The sequence below is a fragment of the Zingiber officinale genome, chromosome 8B (assembly GCF_018446385.1).
Source record: "Zingiber officinale cultivar Zhangliang chromosome 8B, Zo_v1.1, whole genome shotgun sequence".
Taxonomy (NCBI): Eukaryota; Viridiplantae; Streptophyta; class Magnoliopsida; order Zingiberales; family Zingiberaceae; genus Zingiber; species Zingiber officinale.
In genome coordinates, this window is record NC_056001.1 from 29,518,574 (window position 1) to 29,542,259 (window position 23,686).

General features: G+C 41.1%; 2 protein-coding genes across 2 annotated transcripts; both read right to left on the minus strand.

Annotated features, from left to right (window-relative positions):
* Positions 1-518: 518 nt before the first annotated feature.
* LOC122015671 (WPP domain-containing protein 1-like) lies at positions 519-1,266 on the minus strand. Its single transcript, XM_042572685.1, has one exon. It carries the CDS (start codon positions 1,190-1,192, stop codon positions 800-802), a length of 393 nt encoding a protein of 130 aa, XP_042428619.1. The 5' UTR covers positions 1,193-1,266; the 3' UTR covers positions 519-799.
* Positions 1,267-4,734: 3,468 nt separating this feature from the next.
* On the minus strand, positions 4,735-7,357 carry LOC122016873 (subtilisin-like protease SBT1.7). Its single transcript, XM_042574301.1, has one exon. It carries the CDS (start codon positions 7,246-7,248, stop codon positions 4,951-4,953), a length of 2,298 nt encoding a protein of 765 aa, XP_042430235.1. The 5' UTR covers positions 7,249-7,357; the 3' UTR covers positions 4,735-4,950.
* Between the last annotated feature and the right edge of the window lie 16,329 nt (positions 7,358-23,686).

Genomic DNA, 23,686 nt, shown 5'->3' on the forward strand with positions numbered 1-23,686 from the left:
TTCATAATGAAGTCACATGAAAGAAAAAGGCTTCTCAGTGAGTTTCTACTTTATTGCCTTTGTTAAAGCAAACTGGCTGGCCAAGTGAGCCCCTACAAATGATTTCATCAAAGAAATTCATCATCCACAATATTACCAAACCTAAATAAAATTCACTGCTTGCGTGTAAGTGCACAAGAATGGAGGCTAGCTAGTATATCTACTATTTAGTACCTACAATGGTAAGACTAATACCAAACAAATGAATAGAAAGCTTATTAACATGTGTTAACTGTCACAACCATCCACCATGTATCAATTGGACCTTTCCATCCTTCTTTTCACTTAGGATAGTTCTCATCTAATCATCTTAAACAATATAACTCAGTCTGTGATAGACCAAAAGAAGTCAAGAAAGATGAATGGAACTGAAAGATCGATGATGTGAAACTAGCAAATTTTACAATTTGGACATATAACTGCAATTATAACGAGTCTAGAGCACTGAAATAGATGAATTTTCAATTTTACCGCAGAGATAAAAGAGGGAATCCATGAGGCAAATCCACAAGTGAACAATGAGTACAGAAATCCAAGTTTTGATGAATACACTTGGAACACAGGACCAACAAAAATAAACCAACACTTGAAATTCAGCCACCATCACATAAGTGACAATTTAAGAAGACCATAAATATCAATCCAATCACGCAATTCCAAAGCACGAATTTTTGGTAAACAGTAAGAAAAGCAAACGAACCAAGGGAACATAAGAATCGACAAGCAGGTACAGAGGACTAAGGTTTCCTCACAGGCATGCCTAGCTTTGAGGGTTGACGGAAGAGGCAGCGGCCCTTACCTTCGCAGACTCTATCACCCTTCGGCTGATCTCCCGGGAGTATACGTGGAGGACGTCGATTCCGTCGTCATCGGCGCCGCTGCTGGCAGCGGCGGCAGAGCTGGCGGTAGAGAAGGCCTCCTCCTCGATGGCGAGGGCCGAAGAAGTGCCCTCTTCCTCTGAGAGGAGGCCGTAGCGCTTGGAGAGGACGGATTGGGTGGTCAGCGTCTCCACCAGACGATGGATCACCGCATCGCGAGTCCGCTGCGTGGGAGGCCAGATCTTAAGGGAGAACGACGGGACCCCGCTGAATCCCACCGGAGCCGGGCTCTGCGATCCGGCTCTCGTGTCTGCGACGGAGGCGGTTTCGGCCATGGACGGCGAGGGAGAATGATCGGGATCGAGAATTCGGAATCGGAATTGGGATCGACGAGAATGCAAGGAACGCGACGCTGCGCTTTATGGGTGCGGATGAAGGCACGTGCCCTAGCACGTGCAACTTTCTTTTGTTTTAGACAAGTTTACCACACAACGCACTCATTGTGAAACTGAATTTTTCTCTTCTCTTTTTTTTCATTTTTTACGTACATTTTTTTCTCTGTTTTTACAAGCTGTATACAAATCATATCAAACCCTCAGCTTTTAAAATTTAGATAATTCATTCGATAATATTTTAACAGTTTCGAATAAAATGAAATAAGCAATAGTGGTCATCATTAGATTCCTTATAATTTCAAAAATCCAAGGGATCCGAAATAATTATAATCTGAGTACTCGAAGTTGATCAATGAATTTTGATCCAAACTCACTAATTAACTCAAATAGGTTTGATTAGATTTATTTTAGGTCTGGTAGATTTTTAATGTTGTAATCCTCCATTGTTTATTTTAACTTTTCTAGAAATATTAAAATATAATAAAAAAAATCAATAAAAAAATTTCGTATTGGACTTTATATATATGATTCTATATCAAGCTCAACCTAAATTTTTTTTTATCAATTCTTCTTTATTACTAATCCTGTTCGAACGCTGAATCAACGGACGCTGGGCACGTGGCGCTCTCCGGGTTGCTGATGTAGATCTCCAGCTAGTCTCACGAAGCTCCGGCGAACCTGCACAGAAGTCGGGCCGGGAAGGGGTTCCCGGCGGCGACCCTCCGACGCTCAAGTCAGGTAAGCAAGTGGTGTAAACAGTAGCTCCAAAGCTTGTATCTCGCGTACCTCCGGCGAAGTCTGCGGCTCTTTATATAGAGCGGTGAAAGAGCTTCTACACGTCCACCGAGGCGCGTACTTGTCCGCAGCCCATACCTCGGTATGGGTTTGTCAGAAAGCTTACCTGACGCCATACTTCAACAGTCCCATCGCGCCTTCGATTGGACAACAGGACACCCCGTTGTCAGTCTAGGAGTATGGGCTAACCATATGACTTGACGGCTGTCAGCAGATGTTCCTGTCCCTATTTACCCACCGCCGGCCAGGACGTCCGTCCGATCGGCTAGACGAAGAGCGCCGTCCGGACGACCATAATTCCCTGCGCCGGCCGGGCGGCTCACCCATTACGTCCTACCTTCTCTTAGGCCTTCCACTCGGTCATTATTTACTGTTTCATTGAGCGTCGGAACCCCGATCCCTGTCAGGGTACCTTTTACTATCAGATGTTTACTGGCAGACCGATCGGCCTGCCCTTTTCTCATGAGTCCGGTCGGCTCATCCTTCTTCGACGGGCCACCTGACCTTTTGACCTACACGTGGCGTTGACCCCTTGTTAGGGGATCCCGGGCTCTTACCACCGGATCAATTACAATTTAACACCTCTAGATAAGTCGAAATAAATAATTGATGACACTGTTGGATTCCTTACAACCTCAGAAATATGTTCAATCAAACTTGTCTAGGTTAATCTAAGGTCTCTAGGTTGATTAGTAAGTTTTGATCAAAATCCACTAATTAACCTAGACAAGTCTGATTGAACACATTTATGAGATTACAAGGAGTTCGACGGTGTCATCCATTATTTCTTTCGACTTTTTCGTAAGCGTTAAAATGTAATAAAGAAAAATCGACAAAAAACATTATGTTGGATCAAAATCCATTGATTGACTTAGAAATTTCACATTGTAATAATTTCATGTCTTGCGAATTTTTTGATTTTACAAGGAGTTCAATAGTACAGTCCATTATTTATTTTAATTTTTTTTTGGAAGTATTAAAATATAATTAAAAAATCGATAAAAACCCTTGGGCCTGATATGCTTTCATATCAAACCCAACTTATTACATTTTAACACTTTCGGAGAAGCCGAAATAAACAATGGACTACACCGTTATACTCTTTTTAATCCTAGAAATCCATAGAACTTGAAATGAGTCCAATCAGACATGTCTAGGTGAATAGTAGATTTTGGTCAAAATCCACTGATCGATCTAGAGATCTTAGATTATAACTGTTTCCGTAGATTTTTGTGACTATAAGGAGTCCAACGATACCCTCCATTTCTTATTTCGTCTTAATTGAAGGTATTAAAATGTTATTTAATGATCATTTAAACTCTATTAGGACCACATTATGCATGCAAAAAAGAGAACAAAGAGTTTACATGCCAGGAAAGAGAAAAAGAGAAGAGAAAAAAAAAAACAGTTTTGGTAGGAGAAATAGAATGGGAAGATCATATAATTGAGTGCATCATTTGGTAAATGTCAAAGTAGCATACATCTTTTCGTCAATTCAAAAATCTATGTGCGTCATTTGGTCAATTCGGAAACCTATGTGTGCCCTTTAAGGTTTAGATGATTCATTTGATAACATTTTAACACATTTAGATAAGATGAAATAAGTAATGGAGAGCATCGTTGGACTCCTTACAATCTTAGAAATCTAGAGAACCTGAAATAGTTGTAATCTGAGGTCTTTAGGTCGATCAATGTGTTTTAACCGAAAACTACTAATTGATTTATACAGGTCTGATTGGATTCATTTTAGGTCCTGTGGATTTCTAAGATTGCAAGGAGTTCAACGATGTCATCTATTATTTATTTTGACTTCTTCGAATGTGTTAAAATATAATAAGAAACAATTATCAATAAATCTCACATTGGACCTGATATGAATCATATCAGTCCCAACATGAGATTTTTAGTCAATTTTTCCTTATTACATTTTGACACCTTCAGAGAATTTGAATAAACAATAGACGACACTGTTGGACTCCTTGCAATCTCAAAAATCCACATGACTTAAAATGTGTTCAATTAAACTTGTCTAGGTCAATTAGTGGGGTTTTGATCAAAATCTACTAATCAACTTAAAGACCTCATATTGCAACAATTTAAGGTCATGTGATTTTCTGAGATTGTAAGGAGTCCAATAGTATCGTCTATTGTTTATTTCGACTTCTCTACAGTGTTAAAATATAATAAGAAACTACTGGTAAAAGAACCTCACGTTAGGTTAAAACTCACTGATTAACCTAGAGACCTTTTATTGTAACAATTTTAGGTCTTGTGAATTTTTGATGTTGCAAGGAGTCCAATCATGTCGTCTATTATTTCTTTTTCTTTTTCTGGAGGTGTTAAAATATAATAAAAAAAAGTTAATAAAAAAATCTCAAGTTGGGTCTGATATAAAATCATATCAAACTTATGTTAAATCTAATAGGAATCATATCAGGTCCAACGTAAATTTTTTTTTTATGTGTCTTTTTGTCAATTTAAGCCCAACTTAAGATACACTTTGTGGTTAATTCGGAAACTATGTGCACCATGTAGTAAATTGCCGATTGTTTTTTTTTTTTGAGTCAGTAAATTTTATACATAGAATATTTTTTATATTTAAAAAAGCAACCTTGTCAGTATTATTTAAATTCAATTGCATCATTTAAAAAATTTAAAATTTAATATAAAATTGCGATGCTAATCACTAATTTTAAAATGATTTCAATCATATTTTGATTCACTTTAAAATTTTGATTAAAAGCAACTTTCATATGCAAATAACAACAATAATAATGTGAATTTTATAAAAAGACATAACACTTCCCCTTGTTTAATAAAGCGCTGCTGCCCGTTAACTGGAAACGATACAAGCCCGTTCCATATCGAGCGTCCATTCTAGGGATCGAATTTGTCGCGAAAATTTACGTCCACGTGAAGGCCAGAGGGCTCGCCACCACGTGCTTCCGGTCGGACCACTGGAGGCGGCCGAACGCGGCGGAGCCAGACGGCTGCGACGCCGCGGAGAAGCTCACCGTATAGCTCTTCCTCTCCCCCGCGCTCACGAAGTTTAGCTCCTGCGGGTCCACCGTCACCTTCACCTCCGCAGGGGCCGTCACCGTCGCCGTGTACGTCCCCGGCGTCCCCACGTTGGTCAGTGTGCGCGTGTGCCGCATCGTCGTCGTCGTCGATGGGCTGCCGCCTCCCAAGCCGCTCGCAGTCTCGAATGCCACCGAGAATGAGGGGTAGTTGAGGTCCGACACCGTGTAGATCTCCTTGCTGTCGCAGGCGACGTTGGGCCGCCGGGAGATGATCTGGATCTGGAGCGTGGTGTAGTTTAAGGCGCAGAGGAAGTCGATGTAATCGTCGGCAGTGATGTCGTAGACGAGGCCGGGGTCGAGGGCTTTGGGCGGATCCACGTGGCCAGCCCCAAAATCGAAGGGCGTGGCGCCGCCACCGGTGGCGACGTCGAGGATGCGGCCGCCGTTAGGATAAGCGGCGAAGGCAGTGGTCATTAGGGCGGATTTAATAGCGCTAGGGCTCCAGTCCGAGTGCGCCCCTTTGAGGAACGCCGCCAAGCCGCTGATGTGGGGGCACGACATGGACGTGCCGGAGATTATGTTGAACTCCGTTCTCCGCGGATCCTCTGCTTGCCCTGACGGCCCGACCTTCCCCGTCCATGCGGCGAGGATGTTCACCCCCGGCGCGAGGATATCTGGCTTCAGGATGTCGGGAGTGATGGTGCTTGGCCCGCGGGAGGAGAACGCCGCCACCACCGGCGATGGCGTGACGCCAACTATGGTCCCGCCGAAGGCAATGGTTGCCGTGGGGCTCGGATCTGAGAAAAGGTAAGACTTGATGGCGTCCCCCGCCTTTTGCCCGACGGCACTCGTTGGGATGAGGTAAGCATCGGCGACGAGCTCCTCCCCGTGGGCGGCGGTGTTTGTGAGGATCATACCGGCTCCTCCGGCATCCCTCACCACGAAGCCCTTCTGAGCGCGCGCATTGAATCCACGGTCGCAGAGGACGATTTTCCCGGCGACCTTTTCTGGGAGAAGGGTTCCCCGCATGCAGAGGTTGCCGTTAGTGGCGTTGGTGGCGTTGCCGGCGTAAATGAAAGGGTAAGGCGAGGAAGAAAGGGGCTTCCCGCTGTAGAGAGAGACGCCAGTGAAGTTCGTTCCGTCGCCGAGCACGACGTAGGCGGGGAAGTCGCGGTCGATGGTGCCGGCTCCGACGGTGGTGATCCACGGCGCCACGTTGGAGACGGTGGAAGCAGAGGGACCAGCATTGCCGGCAGAGCAAGATACAACAACGCCTTTAGCCACGGCACTGAAGGCCCCAACGGCGATGTTGTCGCGGAAATAGTCCGTCGTGCTGCTGCCGAGGGACAGAGAAAGGACGTCGCATCCGTCTTCCACGGCCTTGTCCATGGCGGCGAGTATATCGGAGCCGAAGCACCCGCCGAGCCAACAGACCTTGTAGACGGCGATGCGAGCACGGGTGGACATTCCGCGGGCGGTGCCGGCGGCGTAGCCTAGCAGGCTGGCATCGGATACGGCGGTTCCAGCGGCGGTGGAAGAGGTGTGCGTGCCGTGGCCGTCATCGTCGCGCGGCGACCTCGACTCCCTGGACTCGTCCATCGCGCCCATACTGGCCTCGTACCCCTTGGAGAAGAACCGAGCGCCAACCAACTTCCGGTTGCAGACGGCGGCCGCCTCAAAGTCCTTCCCCTCCTCGCACGCGCCCTTCCAGCTCGCGGGGACGGGGCCGAGCCCGGCATCGCCGTAGCTCGCGCGCTCGGGCCACACACCGGTGTCAAGCACCCCGACGACGACGTCGCCCTCGGCGTTAGACTGGGGTACCAACCCCTCGCGGTCAATCCCGAGGAACTCCGGCGTGCGCGTCGTATGGAGCTCGTAGCGGACCTCGGGCTGGACTCCGACCACGCCGGGTCTGCCCTGGAGCGCGCGCGCCTCCGCGGCGCTGAGCCGCGCGGAGAAGCCATGCGCGACGGTGTCGTAGGCGTAGAGCATCTCCGCGGTGTCGGAGACGGACCGCAGAGAGGCTTCATACCAGAGGCGATGCTCCGGGAAGTCGTCCGGCATGTGGGACTTAGCCACGTGGACTATGTAAGTCTTCTTCTCGAGCTCCGGTATAGAAAGTGAGCTGCAGCAGCAGAGCAAGAGCAAGTAGAGGAAGAAGGAGAGGCGGAGGGGAGCCATTGCTACTCTCTTCTCTTCTCGAGCTTGGGCTAGTTGTAAGAAGAGGTTAAGGGTTAAAAGGGAAGAAGAAGAAGTTGGTGCTTTTGTCTGCAGCAGACAAGAAGCACTCGTGAATAGCATAGGAGGAGAGAAACCAGAGATATATAGACAAAGCTACCAAGGGAAGAGACAGCAGAGATTGATCTGTGAGAGACCGACAGGAGTACTCGAGGACCGAAATGGATTAAAAGAATCACTTATTATCGCAGCTAGCATTATGACTAATAACGGAATCGATTAATAAAGTGATAAATTTTTTTAATGTCCGATTGACTTATAATATCGTTTCTCAATTTATCCCGATGGTAAATTTATGTGACACGAAATCTGTCAAAATATATGTAAATCGAATTGATAAAAAATTAATTAATTTAATCAATTATTAAATTAATTATTTTTTTAATAATAGGTTGACGTTGCATATCAGTCTAGAAAATTTAATTCGAATATTAAATATTTTTTAAAATATTAATTCAGCAACATAAATATAGAAGTCCAATTTTAAAATTTCAAAATTGAATCGAATAAATTAAAATAATTAAGATTTTTTATAATAAAAAATAATCAAATTTTCAAACAAACCGAATCAAGATCAGCTTGATTTAACCAATCCTTTGTTTAATCCTTACTAGGTGAAAAGCATTGAGTGGATTGATATGAGATATTGTAGGGATACCAATCATTTGTTCAACCTCAACCAGATGGCAGCATTGAGTTGGATTGATATGAAATATTTTAGGGATACAAGACGAGGTTCCTCAAGGTGACAACATTGATAGTAGTTGAAAGAGGACAAACTCATAGATAAAGAGTAAAGGAGGTCGATCGTGAGCGAAGGTCAAGTTACAAAGTGAAACTCAACTGAAGCGATTGAATCAATTGGCTTTCTGCAGGAAAAACACAATGAAGGTTAGATGACCAAAGAAGCTCATGAAGGCTAGTGAACTAAGCTTAAATTCTAATTCCTTGTGCTCTCTTTTTATTTTCACAATCTAATCTTTATAGTAATCTTCCAAGTTCTAGCTTTAATTCTCTATCCTAAGAAACACTACAAGGATACTTATTAAAATTTTGATCACTAAGTACAATTAGCAATTGAATTTTTTGGTTGTACTAATTTTGGTCTAAGACATCATTTTAGTGACCAAAATTTATTTCCAACGCTAAAATTAGCAATGACATTATAATTCGGCCACTAAATATAATGACCAAATTTAATCTCCATCGTTATTATTAGTGACGAAAATAAAAGTTCGTCACTAATATTAACGATGGAAGAAAATAATTCATCGTTAATTTAATGATGGAAATAATTTATCCGTCACTAATTTTAGCAACGTAAATTAAGTTCCGTCGCTAATTTATGATAGTCTAGCGATAGAAAAAAAATTGCGTCGCTAATTTTCTAAAAAATTACGTCGCTAATTTTCTAAAAAATTATCAGCACCTCTCCTCTTTAAAAGATATCATCTTGTTTACACGATACATCATAAACAAATCAATACACATTCATATCCAACATTCACATCCACAGTAGTTGTTGGTGCAATATCTCCTAGGTCGAGATTGACCAATTTGATTAAGTTTGAGTTGACTCAAGCTTAAGTCTTGATGTTTGAATTTTGACATTTGGCAATATATGAAAATTACAGGTACAATTGTCCGTTTGGGAAAATTGTTGATGTAATTTTTCTCTTGTCAAGGTTTGACCAGTTTGATACGAAGAAGAGTTAAGTAGGTCAAGGTTGATCAGATACTTGATTAGAAAGTCATAACTAGAGATTGGGCAAGGCCAAGTCCAACGAGAAGGTTGGCAGAAGATGAAAATTCAGGTGAGTCAGTATTTTCTGGGCACTTAGTGTGGAAGTCCCAGTAAGTGAAGCCGAGTAGTGGAAAAATCTTAGTGAGTGAATCTAGGTGATGGGAAAAATCCTAGTGAGTGAAGTCAGGTGAAAACCCTAATAAGTAAAGTTAGGTGGAGAAAATTTTGCTGAATAAAGTTAGGTGAAAAACTCTAATGAGTGAAGCTAGACAGTTGAAAAACCCTGGTGAGTGAAGCCAGACAAATGGAAAGTTCTGGTGAGTGAAGTCAGGTGGAAGTCTTGGTGAGTGAAGCCAGGTGGAAGTCTTGGTGAGTGAAGCCATGTGGAAGTCTTGGTGAGTGAAGCCAGACGTGTGGAAATCCAGGTGAGTCAAGGTTAATCGAACACCTGGTGTTTGGAAGTCTAAGTGGGTCATGGAGAACTAGACACTTGGCACAAGACAGTAAGTCCAAGTGGGTCAAGGTTGATCAGACACTTGGTACGGGGAGAAAGGTCCAAGTGGGTCAAAGGATTGACCAGACACTTGGTAACAAAGTCCCAACAGGTCAAGGTTGGCCAGATGCTAGGCATAAGGGAGTTCCAATAGGTCAAGGTTGACCGAATGTTGGGATTTGGAGCCCTAGATTTGAGTTAGTCAAGTTAGGGTTGGTCAATCAATCGACCAATCGATTGAACTAAAGCCTAGTTGATCGATTGGGAGAGTTTTGCAAGCAATGTTAGCCCAATCGACCAGCTGATCGATTGGGGCTACGCTAATCGATCAGCTGATCGATTGGCGGCCATTTACGCAAGAGCATAGTGTGCTCCCCAATCGATCAGCCGATTGATTGGTAGATTGGGCTACTCCAATCGATCAGTTGATCCTTTGGGGTAGGTTTTCTTGCGATGAGGCGAGGTAGGTGGAATCAATTGGTCAATCGATTTTGGGGTATTCTGTGAGAATACGAAGGTTGCTAGATCGATCAGGCAATCGATCCAGCTGCTTCCAATTAATCAGTCGATTGATTGGGGTATAATTGTTGGGCAGGTTGTGACTTTTGGATGACTGGGGTTGCTCAGATCTTACGTGGCAATCGATTGAGAGTAAGTCCAATCGATTGGGAGCCCTAGATCGTGAAGTATAAAGGTGACAACGAGGTTCAACCTCAACAAGAGGCAGCAAGAAGAGGTGTTGCTATACTTCCAAGCTTACAAAAGGTATTCACAAGCAACAAGAGATCAAGCAAGAAGGTTTTGTTAGAGCAATCCCAATAGTCCGTGCAACCATGTATTTTGGTGTTTGGAAAAGGGTTTAAGTTAGAATTACCCTCATTATTTTATATGTGTATGTGAGTGTGCAGGTTTGCAAGATACACATACGACTCAGCTTGATGACTTCGAGTCCGGTGGAGTATGGAGCATCCAAGGCCCCGTGGACAAGGCAACAAGGACAAGAGCCGAGGGAAGTGCATTTCGAGGCATACACGAAGGATGTTATTGAGCCAAGCCATGGGTTTGAATGCATCCGAGGGACGAGAGCCAAAGGAAGAAGCCTTGAAGGCAAGAGGCGAGGGAAGCGACTTCGAGGCATACACGAAGGATGACATTGGGACGAGCCATGGGCTTAGATGCATCCGAGGGATGAGAGCCAAAGGAAGTAAGCTTGAAGGCAAGAGGTCAAAGCTGCGAAGAAGTGTCAAGTGAGTCGTGAGGGTCCGAGTGTTGAAAGAAATGTACTCGGGATAGAGAACCTAGGTATAGGGTTATACCAGTCGACTGGTACTGAGATCAATCGACTGGGGGTGAGCACAAAGTGATTCTGTGCCGGAAACGGCTGGGATTAGTCGACTGGTCCAGGGACCAGTCGACTAATAGAAAGCCGTTAAGAGAGCCGTTAAGAGAGCCGTTAGGCTGTCACCAGTCGACTGGTACAAGGACTGGTCGACTGGTAACGGTAAAACAACAGGGCTATTTTCTTCCAAACTCTACAAGAAGAAGCTTGGGATGGCCGACCAAGGTGATGAAATTAGACTTAGTTAAAGCCTAATTAGTAGTCATAAGAGTTCTCAAGTGCTTGTGTAATCCAAGATATCTTGGTGAGTTTTGTGGTGAGATTTCTCCACCCACAAGGAGCGACTTGAGATAGCCGGAGTTTGCTGGGGGATAATTCACCGAAGGATCGGGATCGTCCACCTTACGGACAGCCGTGGAGTAGGAGCCCTAATCTCCGAACCACGTTAAATGATCGTGTAGCTTGGTTTGATTTCTTTTCTTGTTATTAGCTTTCGTATTTGTGTTTGTATTATTGTATTTTCGCTCGCGCACTAACAAATACGTAGGAAGCTATCGAATTGGGGGCACGACTATTCAACCCCCCTTCTAGCCGACCGCAAGATCCCCAATATGTGGTATCAGAGCAAGGACGCTCTCCTTCGGACTAACCACCGAGGAAGTAAGGATGACCGACTTGATTGAACCGTCGAAGTTTAAAGGCAGAGACTTATGGGACATCACCTATTGGATGATGAAGATGGAGGTCTTCTTCGACATGGATTGGGACACCATGATGGTGGTCAAGAAGCCGTTCGAAGTCCCGAAAGACAAGAAAGGGAAGAAGCTTCGACTACGATATTGGACGGAGGAGCAAACCACACGATCGAAGGCAAATTCAAAGATGTGATGAGTCGTGTAGGTGAATACGAGAATGCTCATGATTTGTGGAGCGAGATAAAGAATGTTCAATGGGAAGAACCTATGCCTACACAAGAAGAAGAAGAGCCTAAGGAGATGAGTTCAATTGCTCAAGGAGAGGAGGTGGAGCAACCGGAAGTTTAGTCATGCTCAACATCCGAGGAGGAGAAAGAGAATGATCAGGAAGCATCATCAACATCCTCAAGGGTTGAAGAAGAATCCAAGACTAATGAAGAAGAGGTCTTGGAAGTCAACTTAGTGAGCGTTTCCACCGAAGTCAAGTCAAAGGATCACATCATTTGCTTCGGGTGCAATGAGAAGGGACATTACAAGAGTAGGTGTCCATTGGATAAGAAAGAGGTAAAATTTAATTTCTTTAGAATCTAATTTGAATTGTAGGAAAGAAGAAGTCCAAAGGAGGAGAATGCACATTAGATGCTTTACATGTGGTGAGATGAGACACTACCACACAAGATGCCCAAAGAAGAGAGAGCTCAAAAAGTTGGAGCATTTAAAGAAATGAGAGAAGAAGAAGAGGAGTTCAAGTCAAGAGGGAGCTTCAAGGGTAAGGGAGGTATACCCTAACTTGAAACATAATTCAAATGCTCATTCTTCCATGTATGCTAGGAGAAATGATTTTGTTAATCATAGTATGCCCATGCAAAATTTTGGATTTAGATATCATGATAGGAATGAGGTAAATATTAGAGATAACTCTAGTAGACCTATGCATGATAAATCTAGAAACGGTAGACCTAAGGAAAACTAAGGCATTAATCCCAAGAAGGGGAGACACATGCCTAGGAAGGGTAGGTCTAGGAATGTCCATGGTGGACATGTTGATTCTAGGTTTAGGAACCTAGAAAGGGAAAATCAAGTTTTGAAGGCAAACCTTGATCAATTAGAGAAAACCCTAGCTATACTTATGGTTGGATCTAGAGGGTTGAGTATGATGTTGGGCAATTAAAGACCCAACAATGATAGATCGAGTTTGGGATACCGATCTAGTGTCTCTAAAGTTAAGGGAAAGTCTTATGCCAGAGTTGCATATGACTATAACAAGGAGAAGTCAATAAATGGCAAGGGAAAGTCATTTAAAGGTAATGAGAAATTAACCAAGGACAAGGTGTCCAAGATTAAAAAGGTTAGGTTTGTAGGCCAAGTGTCATCGGAGGTGCATCGATGTGGCCTAGCAATTGTGGATGAGTCACCTAATGAAGTGACCAAGGTTAAGAGCTCTAAGGGGAGCTCAAAGAGTCAATTTGGGACTCATGACCAATGAATCTCAAGTGGATTTTACATGGGAGTCTAGAGGAGTCATGAAGTGTGCCAAATGGTTTGGAGACGGACTTGAGTCTCAAACCTAGGGAATTGACACACATTGGGTTCTGTTTCATGCAAGGAAATATGAAATTGGGGTCATATTACATGATAATTAGTTTTGGATGTATAGATGTCATATAAACCAATGCTAGTGATGCATTGTAGTTTAGTATAAGCAAATACATCACGAGGAAGCTAAAACTAGGACTTTAGGTCAATGTTCAATTGAACAATTTAGCTAGTTTTGAGTTTTATGTCAATCTTGGAATTGGTGATAGATACATTTTGTAATGTATTTTTCCCAAATAGACATTGGTAAAATAGACATCTTCACAAAATTTGAGAAATTTTGGAGATCTGTAGAATTTATGGTGCATTTCTGAAATCGGGTCAGAAATGTTGAAAAAGGGTACCAGTCGACTAGTAATAGTATTTTTCGACCACAGAATACTTCTGAAAGGTTATGTCTGTAGGACCGTTAGATTCGATAGAGGGGGGGTGAATATCGATTCGAAAAATAAGAGTATAAATACGCAGCGGAAAAGTAAATGAACACAGTTGTTTTTTACTTCGTTCGGAGCCTGTGACGACTCCTACTCGAAGGCCCGTGGTCCTTGACCACTTTCGTTGGGCAATCACTAGCAATTCGAATATGGTTACAAGATGAACACATAAAATGCTAATGAAACAAAGTAATACCGACAAAGAAGTAAACTAAAAACCGAATGAGCACTTTGTCGGAGCTTTATCAGCGTCGCAGGAACGTAGAGCAACAAAACCAGCAGTAGAAGAGTTCTCAGATTGATTGTTCATTCTTGAAGCTCCTGCCTGGGGCTTCTTTTATATGTTGCTCCGGGTGCCTGGATTCCTTCCGAGCGCCTGGAATGTGACGTAGCTGCTCAAACCGTGATGCTCCACGTGGCGACGACTTGGCTGGATATAATTTGCCTTCCGGGCGCCCGGACCACCTTGTTCTAGAAAACTCCCTTTTCCTGCAAAACAAAGTTAGTCCGAGGCAATATATAACCTGCAACATAGATTGTTAGCACATTCTATAATAGTATGAATTAGCACAAATAGTATGACTTAGATTCTGTCTTTCCGAGACCGGAATCTAGTCACGATCTCGACTTAGATATCCAAAATGGATCTAAGCCGGATCGACGCCTAATGTTCCCTTCCCGGGAACGCGTCCTCGCAGTCACTCCCCTCCAGTGACTTACCTCACTTACCTGTCAGACGTCTGGTCAGCCCGTCGACCCGTCTGGACTTCTCGCCAAGCGTCTGGTCAGCCCGTCGACCCGCTTGGACTTCTTGCCAGCTATCCAGTCAGCCCGTCGACCTAGCTGGACTTCGTGCCAGACATCTGGTCAGCCCGTCGACCCGTCTGGACTTCTTCTGCACACTCGATCAAAGTGTCAGACAACAAGAAAACTAACTTAACCTATTTGTCATTCCTCAAAACTTAGGTTAGACCGTTAGTACTACCCGCACCAACAATCTCCCCCTTTTTGATGGAATGACAACCTGGTTAAGTTAGTGAAAGAACGCAAAAAAATAGGTACATCAGTTTTAAAGTTAGTTTTAGTGTTTTCAATTTGGTTTATCTAACTTAACCGCCTAACCCTCCCCCTTTGGCATTCATCAAAAATAAAGGTAAACAATCATAATGTAGAGTTACTGTAAAATAACAGCTAACCTTTGAAAAATATCTGAGTTTGGTTCAAGCTTCAACGATAAAAGTACAATTTTTAAGTCCACGAAAAAAAACAAGTTAACTTTTTAAATCATGGTTTGACAATTTTTAAGTACCTTTTCAATCGTGTAAAATTTTAAATCAGGTTTTTCAACTTGCCAAAATAAATTTTGAAGGCTCATTTGATATAGCTAAATTTTGGAAAGTTTAATTTTCAATAGTCAACTTTTTAAATCATGGTTTGAAAATTAGGTGGGATTAAACTTTCAAGCACTTAGTTAAATTTAATTTTTTGAAACTAATGTTTAAACATAAGTTAGTTTAAAAAGCATTTTTCAAACACACAAAGTTAATTTCTCCCCCTGAACTTGATACTTAAATTTAACAGCTGTCTAACCAATTAGGTACTAACTAACTATCAGAAGATAGTCGCTTTCACTTGGTTAGTCAGATTAAGTTGATTATAAGCAGTCAGTGTTTGACTTGACTGATGAACTTAATCTGATTAATATCTGAGTTGTATTTAACGTCCAGACTTATGCTGATGCACCGAAATAAGCATCTTAAGTCCAGACAGTTGGCCTATGCATCTCACCCCTTTCTATGTTTGTCAAGCACAAGCAAGGTAAACCTAAGGTGTTGGTGAGATGCTCAAAAACTAGTCCTATGGGTACATGCTTTCTAAGGATTCAAAACTAGTCTAAGGCCAAAACTGTTTTTGAAAATCTAAAAATGGAAAGTTTTGAAAACAAACTAGTTTAACTTATAATTTGATAAAACCATTTTTGAAAGTATTTTTGAAAGATCCTAGTCTATCAAGATAGAACATAATGAAATATCACTAGATAGATCCACAATATTTTACAGGTAGTGTAGCTACAGAAGTGAGTCATGACTAGATCTACTGAGATGATGAAGGGGGTGGTCCAGACCCGAAGGATCGGAGAAGCGCCATCAGCTCAGTGTGTCGGGTATCCCCGGCAGCTCGTAACTCGGCTACCTCTCGCCGATTGTCCCGATGAAAATCAGAGTTCTCCTGCTGGAGACTCGCCATGGCTCTCTCTAGTCCGGTCATACGGTCGGCTAGAGAGCGGGGAGCGTGACGTGGTGCTCGAGCTGGGGGCGGTGGTGGAGCCGGTGCGGCTTCCTCTGGAAATAGTGCGAGCATGAATTCGTCCACCTGTGCGTCTGGATCGGGCTGGTGCTGTGCCCCCCTCCGCCAAGACATAGTCCCGTCATCTCTATCTATCTGGATACTGGCTAGGGAGAAGTTCTGAGCTGCTATAACATCGAACTCGGTCATATGGGCAATGTCTCCTCTAGTGACATCAATGTGCAACGAGGACATATAGGCTGTCAGAATGTGACCAAATGACATATGGACTCGTCTATCAGTCACGAATCCAGCCGAGTAGATAATGGTGGAGAAGATATGTAGGCTGATGTCAATGTCTAACCTATGAATCAGGGCATAGAGTAAGAACGAATGGAATGGGCGCATCACAGCGATGTCCCGAGTAGTCAGTGGTAATATGCAAAGGACTACAACCCTATAAAGAGCGTAGTCCTGGACCCGAAGTTCTACTGACCTAAACTGTGTCACAGTGGGATCTCTCTCTCTCTCAAAAAAATACGAATAAATCGTATCGAGAGTAATATGTGAGTAGGGATCTCCGAATGGTAGATCCCTCGGAGGATAGCACAAAAAAGAACAAGTAGATGGACGCAACTCTAAAAACTCTCGGATAGTCATAGGGGAAAATGTGATATCAGTGCCTGCTGCCCTAGTGGTATAGGTGAGATCGTCTACTTTCACTAGGTTATTGCAAAATTCGACACACAGACTTATGTTTATTGGACTGGTACATTCGACAAGGTTCCTTAAGTTATAGTGGCCTATAACCTCTAAAGCAGAGGGACATGACCTTAGAAAGAACGATCTATCTATGCAGGTAGTCCTAATGGCTTTATAAATGGTTGACTCAAACTTAATCCTTAGTTCTTCTGTGGGAAACCTAGGGTCAGTGTTAGCATTAGAGGGTCCAGCACCAGTATTTGTTCGTTTCCTACTGTTTAAAAAAATATTCTAAGAGAAGTTGCAAAGATAACTTCAAATAAAGTTTCAGATAGGGGAAGTTGCAAAGATAACTTCAGTTCGTTTCCTACTGTCCTAATGGCGCCCGCCACTGGTTTTTTTTTTTTTTTTTTGGATTAGGTTTGAAGTTAAGTTTTGAAATAGTTTTTAAGTTTGAAATTAATTTTTTAAGTTTAAAAGTAAAATTTTGAAATTTAAATTTTTTTTTTGGTTTAAAATTAAAATTTTGAAATTAATTTTCAAGTTTAAAATTAAAATTTTGAAAATAATTTTTAAGTTTAAAATTAAAATTTTGAAAATAATTTTTAAGTTTAAAAATAATTTTTAAGTTTAAAATTAAAAATTTTGAAGATAATTTTTAAGTTTAAAATTTAAAATTTTGAAGATAATTTTTAAGTTTAAAATTTTGAAAATAATTTTTAAGTTTAAAATTAAAATTTTGAAAATAATTTTTAAGTTTAAAAATTTAAAATTTTGAAGATAATATTTAAGTTTAAAATTTTGAAAATAATTTTTAAGTTTAAAATTAAAATTTTGAAATTAATTTTTAAGTTTAAATTTTTTTTTTTTTTTTTAGTTTAAAATTAAAATTTTGAAATTAATTTTTTAGTTTAAAATTAAAGTTTTGAAATTAATTTTTAAGTTTAAAATTTTGAAAATAATTTTTTAGTTTAAAATTAAAATTTTGAAAATAATTTTTAAGTTTAAAATTAAAATTTTGAAAATAATTTTTAAGTTTAAAATTAAAATTTTGAAAATAATTTTTAAGTTTAAAAATTTAAAATTTTGAAGATAATTTTTAAGTTTAAAATTTTGAAAATAATTTTTAAGTTTAAAATTAAAATTTTGAAATTAATTTTTAAGTTTAAAATTAAAATTTTGAATTTTTTTTTTTTTAGTTTAAAATTTAAATTTTGAAATTAATTTTTTAGTTTAAAATTAAAGTTTTGAAATTAATTTTTAAGTTTAAAATTTTGAAATTAATTTTTTAGTTTAAAATTAAAATTTTGAAAATAATTTTTAAGTTTAAAATTAAAATTTTGAAAATAATTTTTATGTTTAAAATTAAAATTTTGGAAATAATTTTTATGTTTAAAATTAAAATTTTGAAAATAATTTTTAAGTTTAAAATTTTGAAAATAATTTTTAAGTTTAAAATTAAAATTTTGAAAATAATTTTTAAGTTTAAAATTAAAATTTTGAAAATAATTTTTAAGTTTAAAATTAAAATTTTGAGCCTTATTCATCTCACCCGATCTATATTATCAATCAGGGAATCCTTTGATTTTGCGAGATGAAATTTGATTTAATTATGGAGTTTTGGTTTAACTTGTGTTAGATTCAGATTTAGCTTTGGTCTCCACAAATAGGCATTCTTCGGATAAACTTCTAAGCTTGGTGAGTCACATGGACATCATTAGAAGTAACCAACCTTTCGAGGTTTTCCGAATAGTCCTATCCACGGAACTTAGTACTAAATCTTGGTCTAACTGGTTAGGATTCATTTAAGGGTAGCTTCGGTCAGTTCCACTTGGCCAAATGCACCAGATCGAAACCATATCTTTCTAGACATGCGATGCCCAAGCTTCCCTAACGTACTATCATCCAAAAATTTCACCAGTACCATGATTCAAGTTAAACTTGGTCTCTTTTTAACTAATCCTAATTACCCTGCCGGGTTGGTAAATTTTGGGTTACCCTGTCGGGTAAATTAGTTTTGGAGGTGCCAGCTACTCTGGAGCCTCCCCCTGAATTTTTTTCCATTAATTTAAATTTTGGTTTTAGGTTTGTGACGATTCCTTTTATAGTTATGATTAACTTGATGATAATTTTGTTGATTTTTAAGGTGTTTAAAGTTTGAATTTGATTTGGGTTGGTATTTTGGATTTTGGTTTGGTTTATTCGATTTTATATAATGTATGTTTTCTTTAGGTATATAATATTGATTAAGTCCTATTTGCGTGGTTAAGCACGCTTTCGGAACCCAAGCTAGATTGGTTGATTTGTGTTGAGTTATTAATGATTTGAAGGTTTTATTTGAATTCGACTTATATCCTAATCCGGTTTTATTATAGCATGCCTTTTGATTATTTAGGATTAAGTCTAGATTTTTTGATCTCGTTGTGAATTTTTCTAACATCTCCTTTAAATTGTTTATTTCATTTTTTAATGATAAATTCTCCTCCTCAAGTGTTAGATCTTGAGTTGGATTCGAATTTTTTAACTGTTCCTTGAGGTTTTGATTTTCCTCAATAAGTGATTTGTTTTCATTTTCTATTTTAGTTAATTTACTATTTAAACAGGAAATAATTCTAAAAATTTTTTTGTTTAAATTAAAATATACCTCATTCGGGCCTTCGGAAACGAGTACGGACTCGTGGCTTGTTTCGGGTTCAGACCCGTCTTTATCTTCCGACTCGTCTTTTGTTTCAGCTTCGCGGGCCATCAGTGCGAGGTGGCTCTGATGTTTCTGTTCTTCTTCCTCTGATTCGTCCGAGGAGTCGTCCCACGTTGCTTTGAGGGCCTTCTTTTTGGTTGGCTTCAATTTATCGAACTTCAGTTTTGGGCATTCGTTCTTGTAATGTCCCTTTTTGTTGCAGCCGAAGCAAGTAACGTTCTTTTGATCCGAGGGAGAACTGATCTTCTGAAGGTCCTTTGTGCTGAAGCTCCTTTTTCTCCTGGTGAACATTTTTCTTACTAGGTTCACCAGGTGTTCTTCATCTTCGGAGTCTTGGTCGCGATCTTCTTCATCCTCAGGCTTGCTCTTCTTTTCTTTGTAGGAACCTGCAAATAAAGCTATACCTTTTTCGGCTCCAGCATTAGTTTGTTCATGTAATTCTAATTCACAGAAAAGCTCATTTAATTTTAATTCAGAAAGATATTTTGAAATTTTGTAAGCATCTACAATTGATGCCCACAAACTATTACGTGGAAAAGCATTTAATGCGTACCTTATTAAGTCTCTATTTTCCATCTGGTGGCTTATCGCATGAAGCCCGTTAAGGATGTCCTTGACTCTTGCGTGGAGTTGATTCGCCGTTTCACCTTCCTGCATTTTTATATTAAAATTTTTATTTAAAAGCAGGTCTCGTTTTGTTACCTTGGCGTCGCTCGTTCCCTCGTGCAATTCGATCAACTTGTCCCATAGCTCTTTAGCGTTTTTGTGTGGACCAACTCTGTTCAGTTCTTCTCTTGTCAATCCGCACTGTAGAGTGTTGATCGCTTTATTTTCTGTTGATGCTTTTTTCTTCAGATCTGCTGTCCAGTCTTCAGGATCCACTAGATTCCCGGAGTTGTCCACTGGAATTTTGTAGGGTCTCGTAATGCTCATCCACTGGTCGAAGTCTGTTTTGAGGTAAACCTCCATCCGCTTTTTCCAGTACGAAAAATCGTCCCCATTGAAGAGTGGAGGTCGTACAGTGCTGAATCCTTCTGTCTGAGACATTTTAGTCCTGCGTAAAAGAGAAGAGAGAAAAAAAATCCCAAGACTTGGTCTTGGATTAGTAGTGCGGGAAGAGAAAAAAATAGTAGTAAAAATCTAGATTCGTGTTGTACCAATTTATATTAATTAAGAAAAAAATATTAAAGTAAAGATACACCAGTTTTAGAATTAAACGTCGAACTGAAAACAAAAAATTTCACCCCCAGTCTGATTGGTGGTTGCACCAAATCAGAGCGGTACCTGCTCTGATACCACTTTTAGGACCGTTAGATTCGATAGAGGGGGGGGGGGGGTGAATATCGATTCGAAAAACAAGAGTATAAATACGCAGCGGAAAAGTAAATGAACACAGTTGTTTTTTACTTCGTTCGGAGCATGTGACGACTCCTACTCGAAGGCACGTGGTCCTTGACCACTTTCGTTGGGCAATCACTAGCAATTCGAATATGGTTACAAGATGAACACAGAAAATGCTAATGAAACAAAGTAATACCGACAAATAAGTAAACTAAAAACCGAATGAGCACTTTGTCGGAGCTTTATCAGCGTCGCAGGAACGTAGAGCAGCAAAACCAGCAGTAGAAGAGTTCTCAGATTGATTGTTCATTCTTGAAGCTCCTGCCTGGGGCTTCTTTTATATGTTGCTCCGGGCGCCTGGATTCCTTCCGGGCGCCTGGAATGTGACGTAGCTGCTCAAACCGTGATGCTCCACGTGGCGACGACTTGGCTGGATATAATTTTCCTTCCGGGCGCCCGAACCTCCGGGCGCTCGGATCCCCTCCGGGCGCCCGGACCACCTTGTTCCAGAAAACTCCCTTTTCCTGCAAAACAAAGTTAGTCCGAGGCAATATATAACCTGCAATATAGATTGTTAGCACATTCTATAATAGTATGAATTAGCACAAATAGTATGACTTAGATTCCGTCTTTCCGAGACCGGAATCTAGTCACGATCTCGACTTAGATATCCGAAATGGATCTAAGCCGGATCGACGCCTAATGTTCCCTTCCCGGGAACGCGTCCTCGCAGTCACTCCCCTCCAGTGACTTACCTCACTTACCTGCCAGACGTCTGGTCAACCCGTCGACCCGTCTGGACTTCTCGCCAAGCGTCTGGTCAGCCCGTCGACCCGCTTGGACTTCTTGCCAGCTATCCGGTCAGCCCGTCGACCTAGCTGGACTTCGTGCCAGACATCTGGTCAGCCCGTCGACCCGTCTGGACTTCTCCTGCACACTCGATCAAAGTGTCAGACAACAAGAAAACTAACTTAACCTATTTGTCATTCCTCAAAACTTAGGTTAGACCGTTAGTGCTACCCGCACCAACAATGTCGAAGGGATCAGTTGACTGATACTTGGGGGCAGTCGACTGATACTAGCGTGAAAGTGTTTTCAGCGCTGTTCTTGACCAGGTCAACTCATTTAGATGTATAAGATCCATGGGGGATCAATGCATGAGTTTAGGGTCATTTTGATGATCAAGTTTTCAACAATTGGGATATTGTTGGAAAGCTTTTTGGATGTTAGGCAAAGGGGGAGAAGTAAGATTTAGCTGGGAAAACCTTTAGTGTCTTTTGCATAGGGGGAGTCTTGTGATAGGTTCTTAAAAATCTCTATGAGAAAATCCTAGCTCATTGGGGAGCTTAGGTGTAGGGGGAGCCTTATGATAGATTCTAATGCATATTTGCATTTTGTTTCAGTGAGTCCAAGTGTGTAGTCTTGGTAATGTAAGTCCATTCGTTATTGATATTGTTATTTGCTATTTGTTTTCCCTAACTTAAATGTATTACCAAACATAAAAAGGGGAAGATTGTTGGAGCAATCCGAATTGTCCGTTCTACCATGTGTTTTGGTGTTTGGGCAAAGGGTTTAAGTTAGGATTACCCTCATTATTTGATATGTGTATGTGAGTGTGCATGTTTGCAGGATACACATACAACTCAACATGATGACTTCGGGTACGGTGAAGGATGGAGCATCCGAGGGACCGTGGACAAGGCAACAAAGGCAAGAGTCGAGGGAAGCGCACTTCGAGTCATACGCGAAGGATGACATTAAGACAAGCTGTGGGATTGAATGCATCCCAGGGACGAGAGCCAAAAGAATAAGGCTTGAAGGCAAGAGCCGAGGGAAGTGACTTCGAGGCATACGCGAAGGATGACATTAGGATGAGCCGCGAGCTTGGATGCATCCGAGGGATGAGAGCCAAAGGAAATAAACTTGAAGGCAAGAGATCAAACCTGCAAAGAAGAGCCAAGTGAGTCGTGAGAGTCTGAATGCTAAGAGAAATGTACTTGGGATGGGGAACCCTAGGTATACAGTTGTACTAGTCAATTGGTACTAGGATTAGTTGACTGGTGGTGAGCACAGAGAGGTTATGTGCCTGAAATAGCTGGGATTAGTCGACTGGTCCGGGAACCAATCGACTGGTAGAGAGTCGTTAGGCTGGCACCAGTCGACTGGTGCAAGAACTAGTCGACTGGTAATAGTAAAATAGTAGGGATATTTTCTTCCAAGCTCTATAAGAAGGAGCTTGGGATAACCGACCAAGGTGGCGAAATTAGACTTAGTTAAAGCCTAATTAGTAGTCACAAGAGTTCTCAAGTGCTTGTGTAATCCAAGAGGTCTTGGTGAGTTTTGTGGTGAGGTTTCCCCACCCACAAGGAGTGACTTGAGATAGCAGGAGTTTGTCGGGGGATAATCCATCGAAGGATCAGGATCATCCACCTTACGGACAACCGTGGAGTAGGAGCCCTAATCTTCGAACCACGTTAAATGATCGTGTAGCTTGGTTTGATTTCTTTTTTTTGTCATTAGCTTTTGTATTTATGTTTGTATTATTGTATTTCCGCTTGCGCACTAATAAATATGTAGGAAGCTATCAAATTGGGAGCACGACTATTCAACCCCCTTCTAGCCGGCCACAAAATCCTCAAAAGGTTTTTCATTTGCATTTGTGTATTTACTTCTTGTTTTGAGTTGTATTTCTTGTTCTTGAGTTGTACGAGATTTCTCCACCTGATCTGGATTGTTCCGAGAAGGAGTTATTTTCATAATGGAGAGTGTGCTCAGTGTAGATCCTTCAATTAGTCACCTTATCTTGAGGTGGATACGAAGTAAATCCTTTGTATTAGCATTGGGAGTTTGCTTTGAGTTTATCCTCTGCAAAAATCAACATCGATGAAGCAAGCGAGCGAGATGAGCTATTCGCCTCCCCTAGCTCCGGAGTGTCCCAACAATATTCACATTCAAAACACATTCACATTCACGATACATTCGAATGTATCATGTAAACCCACTCAAATTTAAATACATTCACACTCAAATCAATACACGATACATTCACATTC